The sequence below is a fragment of the Prunus avium genome, chromosome 6, assembly GCF_965620075.1.
Source record: "Prunus avium chromosome 6, drPruAviu1.hap1.1, whole genome shotgun sequence".
NCBI lineage: Eukaryota > Viridiplantae > Streptophyta > Magnoliopsida > Rosales > Rosaceae > Prunus > Prunus avium.
Window position 1 is genome coordinate 14,437,001 of NC_142289.1, and position 20,947 is coordinate 14,457,947.

At 36.6% G+C, this 20,947-nt stretch overlaps 2 protein-coding genes across 2 annotated transcripts; both read left to right on the forward strand.

Annotated features, from left to right (window-relative positions):
* The first annotated feature begins 5,775 nt into the window (after positions 1–5,775).
* On the forward strand, positions 5,776–7,956 carry LOC148293746 (uncharacterized). The gene is made up of 5 exons (XM_088255256.1): positions 5,776–6,865; positions 6,950–7,034; positions 7,106–7,201; positions 7,300–7,706; positions 7,802–7,956. Exons 1-5 carry the CDS (start codon positions 5,784–5,786, stop codon positions 7,944–7,946), a joined length of 1,815 nt encoding a protein of 604 aa, XP_088111382.1. The 5' UTR covers positions 5,776–5,783; the 3' UTR covers positions 7,947–7,956.
* Positions 7,957–19,251: 11,295 nt separating this feature from the next.
* On the forward strand, positions 19,252–19,977 carry LOC148293747 (uncharacterized). The gene has a single exon (XM_088254590.1). It carries the CDS (start codon positions 19,252–19,254, stop codon positions 19,975–19,977), a length of 726 nt encoding a protein of 241 aa, XP_088110716.1.
* The last annotated feature ends 970 nt before the right edge of the window (positions 19,978–20,947 follow it).

Below are 20,947 nucleotides of genomic sequence, written 5' to 3' on the forward strand. Positions count from 1 at the left end.
GACTATGTATAATATGTATGTATGTGTATAAACCAACCAACTTTATCAGGTAAGACTATGTATAATAATAATGGCTTCTTAGATCTAGGTCCACAACGATTAGCTATCATTGGGTTTAGTCCTCGCGGTTTTAGTTTTAGATGCAGGTCCTTTTACATTTATTACTTTTTTGTTGTGTCAATTTTACCCTTTGAGGTAAATAAGGAAAACACATTGAAAATCTAAATTTAATACATTATTTCCTTGTAATTGAATTCCATAATTTAAATTTTGAATTCTTTCCTTCATAATATTCCTAATATATGGACAAAATACAATTTAATCAATACAAAGTAAAGACCCACAATTTAATCAATTCCCCTTTATGTGCTCAAATAGTTTTCTTTTTACATATTTTTTGAAAGTAATAAAAAAATTTCTATAAAATGACCCTAAATTTAAATTAGACAAAATTTGTTAGGACAGAAAACCTGTAGCTGTTAATGTGTGAGTCTCACGTAAGAATTTAAATGGGTTGGGAGTAACGGATGATTAGCCAACACATTGACTTGACATATCCTAATATATGCAATGCAAGATTTTACCTTTGAGCCAATTTGCATTTAGACACACTTTATCTTAGTCATAGTAGCTCTCTTCAACCAAGTCTATCCTAGACTAATTAATCTTGAGCTTTGTGATTTACAATAGCAAAATGGCTAAAGCTTACCTTACAATTAGTAAACGTTGGGATTGCAAAATAGACAACGTACCAAATAAAATGGACCATACCCAAATATCGACAAAGATTAAATAAACAATCCCAGGGTTAAATGTACATACGGACTATAATTTGTTTCACAACAATATTACATGACATTGGTCTTTGACCGATAAATTATTGTGTGGTAAAATTTGTGCATGTGCTATAATATGGGTGGAGGAGGGTTACTCCAGTACTAGTATATAATTACTTATCCCTAGCATCATTAAAAAATATCTCATGCCTTGTTTTCGTCACAAAAATCTGAACCAATGGTTTTAACATTCAAGAAACTACTTAATCAATTTTCAATAAATGCATGCACTGAGTTGGGTTAAGAGCAGTTAGCCGTGCACTTAAGGTCTTGTGTTTGAATCTCTCCTACTCCAATATCATTTGTATTGAAAAAAAAACTTATATGGTAATATATTCAGGCATATGTGTAATAGTTATTTTTGTTGATAAACTAGAATATTATTTATTTGACTACCATAATAGAAAATGTTATTGCAGAATATTACAATGCAAAAGACACTACAAAAAAAAGTGGCAACAGTTACCATTATGTCATCAAATTTGGTGACCGTTGTGGGGGTTACTAAAGGTTTTAGTCACCTTTTTTGACTTCTTTTGTGACTAAAAAGACTTTTAGTCACATTTTTTTGATTTTTTTTAGTGACTAAAGCCTTTAGTAATCCCACAACAGTCACCAAATGTTACCAAATAATGGTAACTATTGCAACTTTTTTTTGTAGTGAGAATTCAACAGAAATAAATGTTTAAAAAGAGATGCAAAAGAATTCTACATAGACCCTCTGAACCTTAGTTCTCTCTCTATTTTTATTTTGAAAAATTCCAAAGATGAATAGAGAAGTCACAGTTACTCAGTAGGCCTTCGTCTGCAGAATTTACACCAGTTCCTGTGTTTTGGGCTATATTTTCAACCCAAATTCCTCCAACTGAAACCCAGAACACATTGCTCTTTCAACACTGTTCGTATCAGCTAACTAGCTTCCAGCAATCAGCGACCACCTAAATAATGTGCATGCAGAAAGAAAAAGGATTTGTTAGAAATTATATTATTTAGACATTTTTTTAAAATACAGCTTATTAGAACAAGTGAATTAATGGAAAGAACAAAAAGTGATAAAAGGAAAGGGATTAGATTGCCTCAAAAGTACTTTGGTATAAGTGTACGTAGTAGTAGAGGCACAAAGTATCTAGATCCAAAATCGTGTGGCATTGCACTGTTTTGTTTGTTCATGTCTAAGGGCTCGTTTGGGACTGCTTCTCTAGAAAGCACTTATGCTCATAAGTACTTTTATTATAAAGAGGTTGAAATTTTCATAAGAAATCCAAGTGTTTTCAGAGGAAGCACATAATAGGTGCTTCTCCATAAAGTGCTTCTATGACCTAGAAGCAGTTCTAATATATATAAATATAAAGAAAAAAAAAAAAAATATATAAAATCAGATTGAAATTATTACTCAATTGAATATATATAACATAATTTGTCGTATTACTTTTCAACTCTTTTCCTTCTGGTTGTGGTATTCTTTTTTCTTTCTTTTTTCCATTTTGATATTACTATTCAAGATTTATATGGTTGGGGTATGTATTAATTTGGCCAAGCACTTAGTTTTAGCTGCAAAAAGCACAAACAAGTCGAACAAAAATAATAGAAAGTCCTTCATTCCTAGCAAGTTAGGCCATCTCCAATGGTTGGGGCTCTAAAAAGGGTTTATAGAGTCCCATTTAGAGCTCCGATGAAATCTTTGGGGCTCTAAAGGAATCTCTCCCACAATGGGAGGCCCTATATTCATGGTAGGCTTTATATTTTTTTTATGATGTAATTTGATTTACGTTGTTTTTTTTTTGGGTTAACTATTTTACTTTAATGTTTGTTCATATTATGTTAGTTTTTTTTTTCAACATTTCAACCAAAAAAAATCAAAATGTGGACAAGATTTGGAAATCAACATTTTATTTCATAGATACGATACAACATGATTAAATTAAAACAAGAGATTAACAAAAAAATTACAAAAAATTAAATAATCTAGTGAGTGAAAAAATTTGACAAATTGATCAAGTGTGATAAAGATGTTGTGGTGTGTAAAAATTATGAGAGATGTGATGGACATTTATAGGAAGAATTGAGTTGCAAATCTATTTATATAAAAAAAAAAAGAAGAAGAAAGAAACAATATGGCCCTATATAGCCGTTGGACATAATGTAGCAGTTTATATTCGTTGGCTTTGAAAAAGTGGTTTAACAATATAGCTGTTTACATAGCTTTTGAAAAATTGGTTTAGCATGCTGGGTCAGCATGCTGTTGACAAAACCAAAAAATGGCAAGTATGGCCTTGTACAATCGCAAGGCAAGTGAGAGACCAAAAAACGTGGGCTGCAGCTTTTTTCCTTGGGGGACTCACTTGGTTTCAAGGGCTTCAACCAAGCACATGCATTTAGGTCAGACTATAATGAGTGGAAAGTTATAAGGGGTTCACTTTATAGCTATCAGATCAATCCAAAGGCTAGGGAGAATTGAGATAAAGTTTTGCAATCGGGTAGGTGAGGAACCCAAACCCGAATTTAATATCCAGCATTGAAGTTGGTCCCAAAAAAAAAAAAAAAAGAGGCAAGTTCGAAGTTTGAACAGAAAAAATCAGTTTGAAGTTTGAACAGAAAAAACCCATCACTCTAAAACCCATAGCTCTGAGAAACTGCTAAGCTCTGAGAAAAGGTTGAAGGCAACGGTTAACGACGGTTGAAGGCAACGGTTGAACGCAACGCAACTCCATTCTCTAAACCCTGAAAAAGTATTTATTTTGAGTGAAAGGGACAAATGCGTGGATTCCGAAACAGTGAAGTGGCGAAGCAGTGAAAGGGGAAGGAGAGAAGCCGTATTTGTTGGAAGTGAAAGGTTCCATTTGTGGAGCAAAGCCGCACAAAGACCCCGCACAGACACCTTGCGATTGTTCAATAACCAGCATTTGGTGAGTAATTTATGGAATTTGAGTTTAGGGTTAGAGTAAAGGTTTTCCCCAATTTGTACCATCAGTGTTGTTGGATTTGGCATCTCTTCCTTGTGCTTCACTTGCATGTTAATTTTTGCTTGTGTATATGTTAAAAAATGAATGAAAATCAAGTCAACAACATGTCAATAACATATCAATAATGATATGAATAAGATAATGGTGTTGAATTGGAGGAGACCCTCAAGTCAATAACATATCTCTGGCGCTAGAATATATATATTTTTTGAAATAAATATTATTTCCCTTGTTGCTAAATTTGCCTGTGAAAAATGAGAAGATATAATAATAAAGTCATGAATAAAAGTGCAAAGCATTTGAAATGAAGGTTGATCCATGATCATAGTGGCTGACTGAAGAAAAAGCTAGAAAGAAAGAAGGATGTGGCAATGGCTTAGCAAGCAGATAGCAGAGCAGATGCTTTGCTTTGCTTCCTTCCACTATCTTTCTTATTTATTTATTTATTTTGTGTTGTGTATGAGATGACAATAATTGTCATGTGTGTGAAGTGCAGAACTTGCCTAGATTGCACTCACACTCACTCATGCATCAACCATTGATTGGAGTTTGTATCCAAAAATAAAACACATGCTATTGGTTGTAATTCACAGAATCATTCCATTAACAGGTATTTGCACAAAATTTGTCATATTGCTTTGATGATGTTAAAGGCTGTGATCAGTAATCCCTATGCGCATGTACTTCATAAAATTTGTAATGTGCCTGGTTGACTAGTTATGTAAATACTAAATACCAAATACCAATATGATTGTGCAAATACGTGGTGGTAGTATATGTGTTAACGTTATTTCATCTTGTATTTTAGGAAATGGGATCCAACGTGCAGCTGGTATGGCCAGAGTCAGAGGCATATGCGTCACGGGTGAACAACTGCTCACATGCAAATTCAACCCTAGCTGCAATTCGAGCGAAGTTGAGTGCGGAACAATTAGAACAATTCAAGACATCATGCTTTGGCCATCTTCTGAATATAGACAAGATTCAGTTTAGCGGGCAGATTGTGCATGGAGTTTTGTTGCGTCGAGTCGCGGGGCAGGGTGTGAAAGACTTGGATGGACTGAGTTTCTTAATAGGGTGCGACGTTGCTCAGTTTACTCGTCAGGATTTCTGTTTGATCTCGGGGCTTCGTTTTGGGGAAGTGCCTGAAGTTTCCAGTAGAGAAAGTGCTGAAATTAGACTTCAGAAAAGATATTTTATAGACGAAGGAATTACATGTAATGCTTTAGAAGAAGCATTTATGAGGTGCAAAGAGAGAGATGACGTCTACAAGCTAGCTCTTGTTTACTTTGCTGAGTTAGTGGTTTTGGGAATGGACAAGCATTTGAACATCAATGTAAATTACCTGACCCTTGTAGAGGACTTGGATGCGTTCAACAGGTATCCGTGGGGTTCGATGTCGTTTGACAAAACCCAAGACAGTCTATTTTCTGCACCAACAAAGTATACGAAAAGCTTTGAAAATGAAGAGGGAAGAGAGAAGGGGAAAAGTAAGGTAACGGGAACAAGCCGGAAAAATGAGAAGGGTAAGAAGCATAAGCATGGTGAAGTGCAAAGGGGTGGGTGGAGTTTTAAAGGTTTCACGTATGCTTTCCAGGTACATGGTAATAATGTTCATGTCAGTTATGCTTTGTGAACTTTAAAACTTAAATAATGACTTTTGTCCTGTGAATTGTGTAGATTTGGGTATATGAATTAATTCCTAGAATGGTGGACCTGAATTACTGCAAGGTTGGTGAATTACTGAATTACTGAATTACTGCAAGCTGTCCCGCGTATTTTGCGATGGAGAACGACTACATCTATGCCCGAGATGAGGAAGTTGAACAATTATTTTTTCCAGAGCAAAGAGGTTTGGTTTGCAGCCCTTGAAACTGTTTATAAGATTCAATGAAATTATTAAGTAGAATGATTGAATATGAATATTGTCTGTATTATGAAACAGTCAGTTCAGTTGTGGGCGCTACGTACGAGTGAAGAGGAAATGAGACAATCATATTGGAGTTGGCCACAGGATCGCCCTGCTGTTGTCTCGGCAGAGTCAATTCCTTCTTCATGTGCTGATCTTGATGAGTTGAACAAGCTGGTAAGCTTGTTGAGGTCCGAGTTGTTTCAAGTAAAGCGGGAAAATGACGTCCTTGAGTTAAAGGTCATACGGATGGAAAAACTTTTGGACCACTGTTTAGGTCCTCAGTTTGAGCAGGAAGTAAGGAGGGACCTAGCTTTACTGAAAGAGAGGACGAATCGTTGTGCCATCTCACATCTATTTAAGGGATCTGACGAAATGGATGATAGTGAATGGGATGAAGGGCCAAGTAATAGATATGAGGGAGAGGAAAAGGGCGAGGAGGGGATTGAAGGGGGTGAAGTGCAAAGAAAACCAAGTGAGGTAGAGGAAGCGCAAAGGAAAAGAAGAGAGGGAGAGCAAGTGAAAATAAAAAGCAGCAAGGGAGAGGAAGCGCAAAGAAAGAGCAGTGAGGGAGAGGAAGTGAAAAGAAAAAGCAATGAGGGAGAGGAACTGCAAAGAAAGAGCAGTGAGGGAGAGGAAGTGAAAAGAAAAAACAGTGAGGGAGAGGAACTGCAAAGAAAAAGCAGTGACGGAGGGGAACTGCAAAGAAAAAGCAGTGATGGAGAGGATCCGCAAAGAAAAAGAAGGGAGGGCAAGGAAGTGAAAAGAAAAAAAAGTGAGGAAAAGGAAGTGCAAATAAAGGAATGTGAGGAAGCAGATGATGAAGTTGTTTTGGTTTGTGATGACATTGGTGAGAGCACGGCGGGGACAACTGTTGAGTTTACTCTCGGGGATATTGATTTGGATCAACCTACAGCTGTGCTATCTGAGTTGAACGTTTGGTTGAATGATAAAGGTAAAGCTGTGGAACAAGGGGTCCAATTACGAAAGAGAAAGAGGATTATTCCTATGTGGAAGATCATTGAAGCTAGTGAATTGGTGAAAAAAACTGTGCCAGAGACAACCCGACTTCGGATGTTAGACCCAATGAAGGCGATTCCGCATGATGATATGGTGAAATTGCTGAAACTTTGTTGGGAATGGCGCCATAACCCAAAGTACGTCCCTTGTTTTTTGAGATAGAAGGCATTAGTGTATATATTTTTAAATTGTTGTGATCTAAAACTTTGTTATATTCACAGTTTAGTGATGCAATTTGGCCACGTGGAAGCTGAGATTGAATTCTTCGCTTCCCTCGTAAAAGCTGACGGTTGGCTGACAGGAGATGTAAGTTTAATTGATTATGCATTTGTTTTAATGTACAGAGATTATGAGATTGACCAGAAAAACATGTGCAGCACATTGATTTGGGGTTGTATCTCATCCGGAAGCGACAACAAGATTTGGAGGTTGTAGAAATATCGAACTGGACAACAACCGATGTATTTTTCATGGTATGTCATAGGGCTTGACCAAGTGCAGTTAATAATTACAAATTATCCATACTTGCTTTGTGGAGGTGTTTAACCATTGATTGTTTTCTATTTCACAGAATCACATCCATACTTGCTTTGCGGATAATAAAAGAAAAAAAGAGCAGGTTGGGTGGAAAATTGGAAACAGTTTAGTGAACGTTGTAAATGGCAAGGTTTCGGCGTGTGGGGTGGATTGGCAGAACGTGTATAAGGTGTATGCCCCTTGTATGTTGACGAAGCATAAGCATTGGGTAGCTCTAATGATTGATCTGGTTAAGTGTGAAATCAAAGTGTACGATTCAATGGTTTCACTTATTCCAGATGAGATGTTAAAGGAAGAACTCGCCCCGCTTTCAATTACGATTCCAAATCTTCTCAACTCCATCGACTTTTATGAAGAAGGTGTTTACGCAAACGACTGCAGCAGAGATTGGTGGTGTCCATGGCCAATAGAACGTGTGGATGTTCCACAACAATCTAATCAGTGAGCACAACTTTTTCTTTAATTTTATTACTTGAAATTGTCAATTACGTTACAATGTCATTACTTGAATTGATCGAGTTCTTGATTTGCTTCAGAGGTGATTGTGGCATGTTCGTGTTGAAGTACATTGAGCTTTTGAGCGCTGAGATTCCGTTAGCTACTTACACTGCGCAGAACATGCCCTTTTTCCGGTTGAAGTTGGCTGCAGAGATATTACGGGGAGATGCTTACATGCCATGATAGTGGTTGAAATGGGTTCAGGCACGTGATGATTAAATTGGTTTTGGAAATCTCCAATTTGAAAGTCATGTAAATACACAATACAGATCCACGGCTCCTTTTCGAATTCTACCTCTGCTCCTCAATTCTTCTTCGTCTTTCTCAATCTTAGTGTATTTTTGTACATAAGTTTAAGTTTAAGTTATTGGACAACAATTAGAACCAAAATATTATTATAACGGATGCATGCTTTCATTTTGATTAGTGTGATACTACGCTACGTTTATTCTCATATTGGGCTAAATGTATATGGTAGCTGGATGCAGAGCATAGACAGAAAAATGAAGAATCTGAAATGGAGATGCAGAGGCTTAGTGAGGAGAAAAGTAAATGGATCTGTAAATCTAGTGCACGTGGGCAAATGTAAATGGATAGGCATATGCGTTTTTGAAGTTAGGCACATGCCATTCCCATACATAGAATGTGCATTGTTGCGTAGATACAGCTGCACCAAAATGGATTCAGTTGCATCCTTAACTTGTGATACTCGCAAGTGCACGAGCCGTTCGGTAGTATAGCGTATGTAAGTGCGAGGTCGATCCCACGAGGATTGGTGATTGAATGATCCAATTTAGTTTCCCTACACAAAATAGAAACAAAAACAAAGAACATAAAACAAGGAAGAAAGAAATAAGTAACTCAAGCAAATAAGTTCCCAAGTTCAATTAGATTAATGGATTGATTCTAGCTAAAGTATGATTAAGCCATGGTGTGTGGTCATAACCTTGTGTTCCTAATTCCCTAATTTGATCATTTGTTGTCTAACCTAAAATTAAGCATTAGGAACCCATTAAGCATAGAAGAACAATTTAAACAACCAAGCATGTATCTAATCCCTGTTGTCGAATGTCCATACATACTCTTCCTATTCATAGTTCAATTCGAATTAAAGCATGGTGTATACTCTTAATTCAAACCAAGATAGCTAACATGCAAGCCTAAATGGTGATCAATCATTCAAACTAGCATATTAACTTATAAGCATAATGAATAAGAACAAAAACCATAATTGAAACTTGAATACTTAAGAAAGAATGTACATTACAAGAAAAATAAATTACAACTAAGAAAACATTAAAGAAAGCTAGAATTGAGAACTAGAAAGCAAAACTAAGAGAATTTGAGGGAGAGAAGGGAAGGGAGCTCTAGAGAAGTGTTTGAGAGCTCCCCCCCTTGGGGTGTGTTTACAAGCTTAGAGAACTTCCCTATTTATAGGCCTATGGGAAGTGAAAATCTGAATTCAATATGGCTAATGCATACAACACTTGTTTTATAAAATCTGAAATGGTTGATGCACTTGTATTAGAAAATCTAAATTGGGTGATGCACTTGTATTAGAAAATCTTGAATTGGTTGATGCACTTCACCAATAGATCCCACCAGCAGCCCTAGCTCATCTTCATGTCACCATGACCAAGCTTCCAACCAGAAATGATAGCTCATACCTAGCTCACCATGACCAAGCATCCAACCAGCACACGCTGAGGTCAGCATGACCAGCAACTTCAAGGGCTTACAACTTGGGCTTCTCTTAATCAAATTAGGACTTTAAGCACTCGAAATTTAAGTTCGGAATGTCTTCTTTCCAGCCATATGTTATTTGGGCCAATCCAAGGTCGGAGGAAGAAGTTAAGGCCGAAACAAATTGCAAACTCATTTTCCGCGCTGATAAGATCCATCCTGAGCATGGTTCTGTGTTTGCTAGGTAACGGACTTCAGATTTATCCAATGGGGCTGAATTTTGGATATGTTATAGTACACACCAATTGGAACAACTTTCATGAAGAATGTGGCCTCATTCGAGCTATGTAGGTTGTTGAAACAAAGCTTGCAATATGACCTACGGAACTGGACTGGCAGGGGGCTGTAGCCAAAATGAGTTTGTCTTTAAGCTCTTCATCCATTCATCCAAATTAGGCCTTAACATCCTTGAATTGCATGAATTATGCTCTCTAAAGCCATCATTATTACCTAAAGCTCAATGAACTGAAAGATAAACATAAAAAGGATTAAAAGCACAGGTTTAACTCAAAAACATAACCAAATCATAAGCTAGAAGGGTACAAAATGATATACAATTATGAACCGATCAAATACCCCCAAACCTAGATTTTGCTAGTCCTCGAGCAAAACAACACAAAACAAAGTTAAAAATAAAACAAGAAGTTAACTAGACCACTTTCGTAGGTAACTCGATTGCATTGAGCGTATGCAACAAGCCTTTAAATCTCTAGGCATCCCTAGTAGGAGGAGTTGTGTCTCCTGAGGGTTTAACAGAAACGATACCCACAAACGTTTTACTAACTCTACAAAACAAAGTGGTTAGAAAACTTATTAGATTTGTTAGTCCTTAAGCAAAAATAAAAGAAACACAAAAACAAAACAAACAAAAAAATAAAAAAAAATAAAAAAAAACTCAAAACAATCTTTCCGAACATTTTATGAAGAGAAATGACTCATGCACATGACTCAAAAATTTTAACAATAAAAACTCAATTTTAGACATTATTTACAAGGCGGCAAAGTTCAAAACACAACATGCTCAAAGTGTGGTAGTGTGATAGCCAAATGTAACAAATTCCCCAATCTTAGTTTCCACACAATTTCAAAAATCATACCAAACACAATGCAACTTCAAATCTCACCAAAGTTGTCCTCTCACAAATGAATCACTCAGAAGAGGGCTACAATGCAACACTCAGTTATAAACATGAGATTAGAGTTAAACCATAAAGGAGTTAACTCAAAATAGGAAGATGAAGAACTTGCATTAATATGATCTCAAGAAGGATGCCAAACACTTAAAAGTAAGAAAATGCATGCAATTCAACCATATGACATTTAAGATCAATTTAGGTCTTTATTATAGGTTGTAATGGGGCCAAGGGTGTAAGGTGAGTGAGAAATGAAAGGTATGGATGATACAAAGTCCAAGGAACTCAAAATGTAAGAACATAAAATAATTGTTTACAAGACTTCGAATCATCACAATGAGAATTTATTTTTCTTTTACATGATCAAAACTCCTTATACCTTCATTTACATTGATTCACTCCTTTCCTGAACAACCACCAATTTATTTTGAAGGCCCAAAAATGAAACCCAAAAATGAAATTTCATTCAACCACCACTTAATCACAACTTTTCTCTTTTCTTTCACCAATTGTGTGATATATATATATTCTTTCGAAATGTAACACCCATTCCCTATGAGTTCCTTAGAAAGGTAAATATTTGTTTTTCGGGCTAAGGCGAGGAAATATAATTGGTAAAATGAAAGAAAAGGTTTACATGTAGGCTCAAAATGGTTAACAATGGAAAATCATGCTTAAGCATGCATAAGGTTAGCTTGAAAGGCACAAACGATCCGAAGAGGGCCTTAATATCACTTCTTAAATGTCATGAAATCAAATTGCATAAGAATGAATGACTTTTAAGTGTTCAACCAAATCAATGAATAATGAGATCAAACAACAACTTTGATGACAAGAAAATAAGAGTATTTATATAACACTCATGAATTGAAGTACAAGGCTCAAAAGCTCACTTTATATAGTTGGTTAAATAAGTCTAATTTATGATTCATACAATTCTTTAGATCATGCAAATCCTTTAATTGGAAAATTATGAAACAAATGGCAAGTGCAAAGAAGGTTTCGAACATGTCATGCTAGAACGATGCCAAATTAATTAATTAATTAATTAATTATATATATATATATATATTTTTACAATAAAAATTTACAAGGAAAAAAAAAAAAATAAATAAATAAAATTCAATTTTTTATTTAAGTCATGCAAACATTTATCACAATCTCATCAAATGTGTTCGGAAAGTAACTAAACAAAACAAGATTCAAAACAAGAAAGAAATTTAATTTAAATTTTTTTTTTTTTAATTTTAAGAAAAACCAAGTTTACTTGCTAAACTCCAATACCCCCAAACCTAGAAATGAGCATTGTCCTCAATGTTTAAAAATTAGCCACAAACAATGTCATAACAACAAATGAAAGGTATTAAAGCAAATAAAATAAAAAATCACAAAATCACAAAAGAAAACAAAAACAAAATAATTATAAAATAAAAATTACAACACAAACAAACAAACAAAAAAAAATGAAACAGTAAACCCTAATCACACAATTCTGAAACCCAAAAAAAATTTTGAAGCCCAAAGCCCACAATTTCGAAACACAAACCACGGTGAATTTAACCCACTTTGAAACCCAAACTAAAGTGAAACCCGACCCACAATTTGTTTTCATTTCCGGCTTTTTATTATTATTTAGTTTTGTAAAAACAAACTATCGAACCGTGATTAGCAACACAAAGAGCGGGATTTTAACATGGGTCATGATGTCTCGGTTCAGTGTAAGGGACCAACAGACAGGGCGAGACACGTGTCGACGCATAGAGGCGCCGCAGACTCCACAAGCAAAAATTACGGGCTCATGGAAAGGCGCGAAGACTTTACTGAACGCGTTCGTTCAGAAAAGACACGTCGTGATAAATGAGTTGGGTATGGTTGGAAGGCGAGAAGGTTGTGGGACTCAAGGAATGCTGGAGATTCAGAAAATGCTCAGATGCTGCAATGGCTAGGGTTTGTCAAAGACTAAGTCTATAAGAAAGGGTGAAAAAAAAAACGCAAACTCAGAAACACACAAAAGAGAAAAGAAAGAAAATAGAGTGAGAAATCAAATGGCCTCTAACTACCCATTTTCGTTGGATCTCAACCTAGCTCCACCGACTCAGACACGAGGCCAAGCAGCGGCACCAGTATGGATGCCCTACTTTGCTTCCGCACGGGGGCCTGTGACAGTAACTGACTCAATACTCCTGGACAACGATGTTGCCATTGGAGTGGGCAGAAATCTGGTGACTCCTAAAGATATACGTGTTCTGGGGACAAGGGATGACAACCGGGTCGTGAGCGATGCCCTGGCACTGAGCGTGCAGAGTACGGCAACAGTCGCAAGTTTGGGTCATCGCCTACTTGCGAAGTCCCATGAGGTAGAGGTGCTGAAAGGTCAGTTGGCGGCGGAGCGAAGTATGGTTGAGGAGTGTCAGACTGCTATAAAAAGCTTGAAAAGAGAAAGGTCAAGGATAGTGGAGGTGAATCAACACCAGCTAGAAGTATTGCGGGACGAGAATAGAAACCTATCAAAGATGGTAGAGTTGTATTCTCGCGACATGCGAAAGCAGCTGGAGGACCTAGACCGACAGAGTAAACGCAAACAAGCAGATCGCGAGAGTAGTTACGCTCAAGCTAAGATTGCGATCTTTGGGAGCTCAAGTGATGAGCCCCAAGAAGCTGTGCGTGAAGCCCCGGAAGAGGACAGCCAGAGGGCCAAACTCAAAGCTCCAATGGTCGAGACACCAAGCACCGAGAAGAAATGATTTCCTACTGCATTATTGATGTTTTTATTTTAATTTATTTTATTTTTTTGGTTGTTTTTGTCTTTATTTTGTTTTGGAAATAAAAGAGTAAATTTGCAGAAGGAAAAAGAAAACGGAAAAGAAAGCACACTTTCCAAACTTAAATCAAACGAAGACGACAAACGGAAATGGAAGCACAGTTCCCTAACTAAAATAAAATAAAGATGATAGCCGAAAGGGAAAGGCAAAAACACAAAGCTCTAGAAAATGAAAGTAACGGGCAAAACAATAAAACACCAGAAAACACGGAAAAAAGAAAAGTAAAGTGAAAGTAAAGGTGCTCCCCCTTGAAGCGATTAGGTCGAGCATGCCCGGGAAATCCGAAATGGTGTTGGCTCTCTCTCATCAGCATATGTCTATTTAAACCACACTTCTGCAAGCGGATGATACCCAGCATTTCTTCCTGCAAACTCAAGGAAAAACATCAAAAAATTCAGAAGCAAAACAAATGGCATCCTCATGCACTCACCTTGATGATCTCAACCTTGAGCTCTCACTTGCACCACCGGATGCCCAGACAAGGGCTCCTCCAAACACTGTCTTCCCAAACTCCACATATCATCACGGTACGGCCTCAAACTTTGCTGAGATAATACCGAACTTTTCTGAGGCAATGCCGAACAGAGCAGCGCTGCTGGGAGGCATGATTGGTAACAAGCTCACACCGACAGATCATCTGCATGTGGCACAGAGGTCTGACAAGGCAGCGGTGGAGGAGTCCCACAATTTAACTGTACTCCACGCGGTCTCGGCTACCAATTTGGGCATGTGATTGCTGGCGAGAACACGGGAGTGTGCCGCGATGAGCGAGGAAATAGCTTCCTTGAAGGCTATGGTGGCGGACTTGCAGAAGCGGCTCTACTGTGCCAATCAGCACGTGGAAGCACTGCAAAGAAAAAATGAGGACCATGTGGAGCTGCTGCAGATTCTACAAGTGCGAGAAAATAGAGGCAAGCCATGATGAAGAAGATGAAGAATATTTCTTTTTTTATTTTTTTTTATTTTTATATTTATTATTGTTTTTGTTTTTATTTTGTTTTTGTTGTTTTGTTGTTTTTTTTATTTTTTTTATTTATGCAATGTTTGAAATAAAAATGTGTTTTAACACTCAGAAATAAACTAACCAACCAAACCACGTAAATAAAAACATAAACTAACTTAACGAAACAAAAACAAAAACAAATCAAAAACAAAGACTCAATAGAAAAGAAAACAAAGAAAATAAAAATAAACTTAATTTAAAAACACACAATATACAAGCAACTCACGGATGACCAGTTAAGAGCCTCAGAAAACACAGCCAGGGGATCCGGGAAGGTTGGAGGGGTCACAATGGTTCCGCTTAAAACCCAAACTTCTTAGACACCGAAGGTGTCGCCTAAAGAACTCCTAGACACTGTATTGACGAAGGTGTTCACTGGAGTTACCATAAATCAGCTCATATGAAAAATAATTTTTTTTAAAAAAATATATATATTCTCGTAAGAAAAAGAAACAAAAACAAATTAAGATAACATGAAACAACAAACCATAAACGAAAATGAACTAAGTACTCTAAACAAACTTAAACAAACGATATAAATTATTGTACTAAAAGAAACAAACCAAGAAACCAAAGAAAAAAACAAACAGCACTTTTTATCACCTATTTATCACCATTTGGACAGATTCGTTTATATGTTTTTCAGCTTCGACCTCTGTTCAGTTTTTAGGCTATAACTTTCCAACCGTAAGTCCAAATTTCACGTTCTTTATATGGTTGGATTCAGCACAGAAAAAAAAAGAACTCAACGTGGACCAAAAGGTAAAAACAATGACGGAAATAAACATAATTCAAAGAAGAGAAAGGATTGAAATGCTCCCCCTTGAAGCGATTAGGTCGAATGTGATGCACTTGGAGGTCGCGACTTCTCCCACTACTCCACACTTCCTATCTTTGAAGTTGCCATCTCTCTCCATTTTTATTGAGCTATTTACATTGCTAAAACAAACACACACAAAAACTTGAAACGGAATTAAAGGATTATGAAATATAAAAAAAAACTAAAAATGAAAAGGAAAAATCAACACAAGTCCAATTCCATGCTTCAAAGCAACAAGCACCAATGGGTTGTGTAAGCTGGGACTTAAACCCAGTTCTCTTGCTTGTTGGGCAATTGTCCTTTTCTGTTGGACTACAAACACAACTTGTCCATTAACGTCATTAACTTTAAAACTTGAAATTGTCCAGTTAAGAAAAAAAAAAAATTAAAGTAGGAAAGCCAAATAGAATCAAACAATGTTACCGATCCCCGGCAACGGCGCCAAAAACTTGTTGCGTAGATACAGCTGCACCAAAATGGATTCAGTTGCATCCTCAACTTGTGATACTCGCAAGTGCACGAGCCGTTCGGTAGTATAGCGTATGTAAGTGCGAGGTCGATCCCACGAGGATTGGTGATTGAATGATCCAATTTAGTTTCCCTACACAAAATAGAAACAAAAACAAAGAACATAAAACATGGAAGAAAGAAATAAGTAACTCAAGCAAATAAGTTCCCAAGTTCAATTAGATTAATGGATTGATTCTAGCTAAAGTATGATTAAGCCATGGTGTGTGGTCATAACCTTGTGTTCCTAATTCCCTAATTTGATCATTTGTTGTCTAACCTAAAATTAAGCATTAGGAACCCATTAAGCATAGAAGAACAATTTAAACAACCAAGCATGTATCTAATCCCTGTTGTCGAATGTCCATACATACTCTTCCTATTCCGCGCTGATAAGATCCATCCTGAGCATGGTTCTGTGTTTGCTAGGTAACAGACTTCAGATTTATCCAATGGGGCTGAATTTTGGATATGTTATAGTACACACCAATTGGAACAACTTTCATGAAGAATGTGGCCTCATTCGAGCTATGTAGGTTGTTGAAACAAAGCTTGCAATATGACCTACGGAACTGGACTGGCAGGGGGCTGTAGCCAAAATGAGTTTGTCTTTAAGCTCTTCATCCATTCATCCAAATTAGGCCTTAACATCCTTGAATTGCATGAATTATGCTCTCTAAAGCCATCATTATTACCTAAAGCTCAATGAACTGAAAGATAAACATAAAAAGGATTAAAAGCACAGGTTTAACTCAAAAACATAACCAAATCATAAGCTAGAAGGGTACAAAATGATATACAATTATGAACCGATCATGCATCTGGAGTGTAAAGTTTTTTTGGATTTAATGAAACAAACATCTCTGTAATATTGCCCTAACTCCTTCACGACATTTACATAACCTTAACCAAATTGCATTGAATTGGGATTGGAAGACTGCATATGTGAACAATGACTGATGGCTTTTTAACGTGTATTACATTATTGCAAAGTAATATGTCATGATTTATCGAAGTCACAATTCCAAATATCAGATCCCAATCTTTAAGCCGTTCACCATGCCTTAACTTAATCGCAATGGGTTGCGTGTGTATTGATTGTAATTCTGTAAGGGAAATAGGCGGCTATGCCCTCGCCTCCAATGTTTTATTCAACCATGCCCTCTTTATAGAAACACATGCGATATACATGCAGTAAACAATCAATAAACCTTCAGTAAACCGTCAATAAACCTCAATAAAACTTCAATAAACCTTTCCCCATCTGCAATGCTATAAAAACTTCCTATTGGTTCCGTACCGCCCATCGGGTTTGAATCCTTCTCTCCTTTATAATCGGTTAATAAATTCGTTGATTTTCTTTATTTTATTGGTCTTGGGCAGCTCAGTAGCATAAAAGTAATGTATATTGGTGCATCTATATTGCTTGTCTATTGCGTCTATATTGCTTGTCTATTGCGTGCATAGCGTACATTTATTGCGTGTGTATTGATTGTTTATTGTTTACGAAGGAAATAAACAACAATACACAGGCAACAGACAAGCAATATACACGCAATACACATGCAATCTATACGCAATAGACATGCAATATACACCAGTCCCTAATTTCACCATCCATAAGGGAGTCGTATCGATTAGGAAATTCTACTTAACAGTTGTTCTTCCTACTAATAAACAATCAATAAACCTTCAATAAACATTTAATATCGGACAATAACATGCGAAATACATGCAGTAAACAATCAATAAACATTCAATAAACATCCAATATCCGATAAATAACATGCGATACACATGCAGTAAACAATCAATAAACCTTCAATATACATCCAATATCCGAGCAATAACATGCGATATACATACAGTAAACAATCAATAAACCTTCAATAAACATCCAATATCCACGCAATAACATGCGATATACATGCAGTAAACAATCAATAAACCTTTAGTATACGCCAATAAACAATCTATATACAACGAATAATTATGCAATTGTAAAAACATGTATTGTTTTATTATTGCATCGTATTGGCCATGTATTGTGATTTTATCATCTTCGTATGACTTTATTTTTTTAAAGTCGGTCTTGAAAAGTTGTTGTTGGGTTTCAGACAAACAAATGCTTTTGTTTCAAATAATAATTTAAACTCAATGCCAATCCACCTATTTCAAGAACAAAAATTACAAAATGGGTTTGAAAACTCATTGGTGGTGCGTGCAACATGTCTTTTTGGGGAGAACTTTTACAATCCTTGAAAGTGTGCACTTAATTGGTCATTAAAAGAACAAATAATATTAAAATTGATAAAAGTAATAAAACTAATACCAAGTCCTTAATGGACTTCAGCATATTCAGCACCGTAGCATCATACGTGTCATCTGACTGTTCTGCTTGAGCGGAGGTTACATCAACCCATTCAAATCCATTGCAACTGGTGGCTCCCTAATTCCAGGCATCATATATGCAAAATAATTGTGTCAGAGTTAGACAAAGGTTTTTTTCACCCACATACATATTTTGGAAATGAAAACTTACATAGGAGGTTAGGCACTTCCAAAATGGCTTCCCTCGATTTTTCTCTGATTTTGAAACCCGAAGCACCATTGCAGCTCCACAGTATAGACACCTCTTTGTTTGAGCGGGAGATGAAGACGAAGACATGTTGAATCTTCTCACTTGTACCTCTTCTCACTCAGATCTTCTCACTGAAACCTCTTCGGACTCATACCTTCTCACTCAGATCTTCTCACTGAAACCTCTTCGGACTCAGCTCTCTCTCATCTCTGCCCAAATCGAATTATATCCTTCTTTTTTGTCTGTGGGTGGGTTGGTCATGATTTCGACACATGTACCGTCAGAATTGTGGCACCGTTTACCCCATAAACCAATATAATATTTAACTACCAAAACCCAATCTGAAAATTGACGGAAAACTGCTATAAATATATTATTTTCATTATATTTCATTAAGCCAACTAGTTGGATAAGCATCCATCACATTTTAATATCATTACTACTATATTTCGGTGTGGGAAAATGAAAAGTTATCTGATGGGACGTTCTGTGACTAGTCAGTAATCCGTCACATTTGCTTCAATGACATAAAAATGGCGGGAAAATCCTAAAAATGGCTATGCAAATAGGTTTTTAATTTACTTTTTGACTGTCTGACTTTGCATTTCGATGACGTTTTCCTTCTCTTCAGTTTTTCTCTAGTTTTAGGGTGTTGGTTCAGTTTCTTTAAAAAGGGTCAAGTGAGAAAAACCTCAAGTGGAAACACATTTTCCAAACGGTACAACAAACACAGCCTAAAACAAAACCAAAACCCCATCTATTCTCATTTCTCCCCTCTTCCACTCCTCAAATCGTTCCATTCCAAAAAAATAGAAACACATGAATTCCAAATATTTCACTACAGTCGGAGGAAAGAGAAGGAAGCATATCCATTTGGAGATGCCCCAAGCCTTCATCCCGGAGTTGGCTTGGTTTAAAGTGATGTTATACGTGGCAACCCAATCTTCGGAAGATCTCTTCCGTATGGCATCTGTGTGCCCATTATTCCGGACGTTGGCAAACACTCCACAAGTGTGGAACACCATTTCAATGGCTAAGTACCCAGACCATCCTAGTTGGTACCATGCTAATCCTGCGGTCCAGCTTTTCTTGAAACAATGCAGAGCTTGCGAGAACCCTGAGTCGATATTTAGAGACGCGTTCGAAGTGTTTTTCATGCAGGGTAACGTTGAAGCGTTGTATGGGATGCGCATCGCAGCCACGGCATGCCATATGGAAGCGGCATATATAGTTGGACTTCTTGGCATGTCTGGAATTGGTCAGTCAAAAGAGGATGCATTAGAATTTTTGTGTTCTTTGAATCAACGTAACAACATTGATATGAAAGGAACCAGGGATGCTTTGAGACGAAGATTAAGCCGAGTTTGGACTGTTGCAAGACATATTGTAGATATGTTTTACTATGGGAAGATTCAGTTCAATCACTGCAGCGCTTGTAACAACAACGAATGGTGTTTTGTTATTGAAGGCTGGCCTACTGAAGCAAAGATAAATCCTTCCTTCTGGACTTGTTGCAATCGATGCAAATGGCACCGTGAGAGTGTTTTTTGGTTCAAGGTAATGCGTGTGTATGTTGTGCCAGGGAATCCATACCCTTATAATTAGTTGTAGTATGTTTTTAAGGTTTTTATGCTTTCTGGACTTGCTTCTCTTCAGTTCTACGTTGGCTGGCTACGTTGGCCAAATGTTGGGTTTTAATGTATTTTGTCTGCTGTTTGTGCAGTCATAAACCGTTTTATATATAAATCTACGTATATATATTTGTATACTTGAATGCTTACTGACATCATAGATGGGTAATATGACATTTTACTGACATAGATATTTTGCCCAACTACAATCTTAATATTTGGTAAACGAAAAGGCGTGCATGGAGTGAGCTGTCTTTTCACCAGTGGTTGGAAAAGACATTTTCCCACTTATCATATCCTAAACTAATTTTTTTCTGATGCCATACAATGGTTGGCATGTATTTTCTTCATTTACTTTTTCAAAACATCCCTTAACCCTAATAAAAATTAGAAGTTAAGAAATTGAAGAAGAGAGAAACTAATTGGCACCTGAAATGATCTTTTCGCATAACAAAATTACCAAAAAAAAAATTTAGGGTCAATAAAATTAATAAATATAGAAGGTAAAAAGTAATATAATAATAATTTAGGGTAAAGAACAATATAATAATAATTTAGGGTCACCACGAAACGGGGAATTCAGTAAGAAAGATGAAGCCTCAATGAATTCGTAGCAATTTTCGGAAGTTTTTTTTATCATTTTTGTGTTTTTAGTTATGAATTTTGTAAGGCAAAACAATAAAATAAGAATTTAGGGTAAAAAGCAAGAATGTGGCCATATTTACTGACGTACACTTGTGCAAGTGGTGAAAGGTATGCACTGAGATCGTGCCATGTGTCAACTTGCAATTATTTTGGGTTTTTTAGTGCAAACAACTTGAACAAATTGTAATAAATAGTCGGAAAATCGTAAAAATGCCCCGAAAATTACTCCGGCCTCCTTGTGACGTTATAAAACTAGGGGAACCTATAAAGCATCCGTTTCGCAATGAAAAAATCAAAAT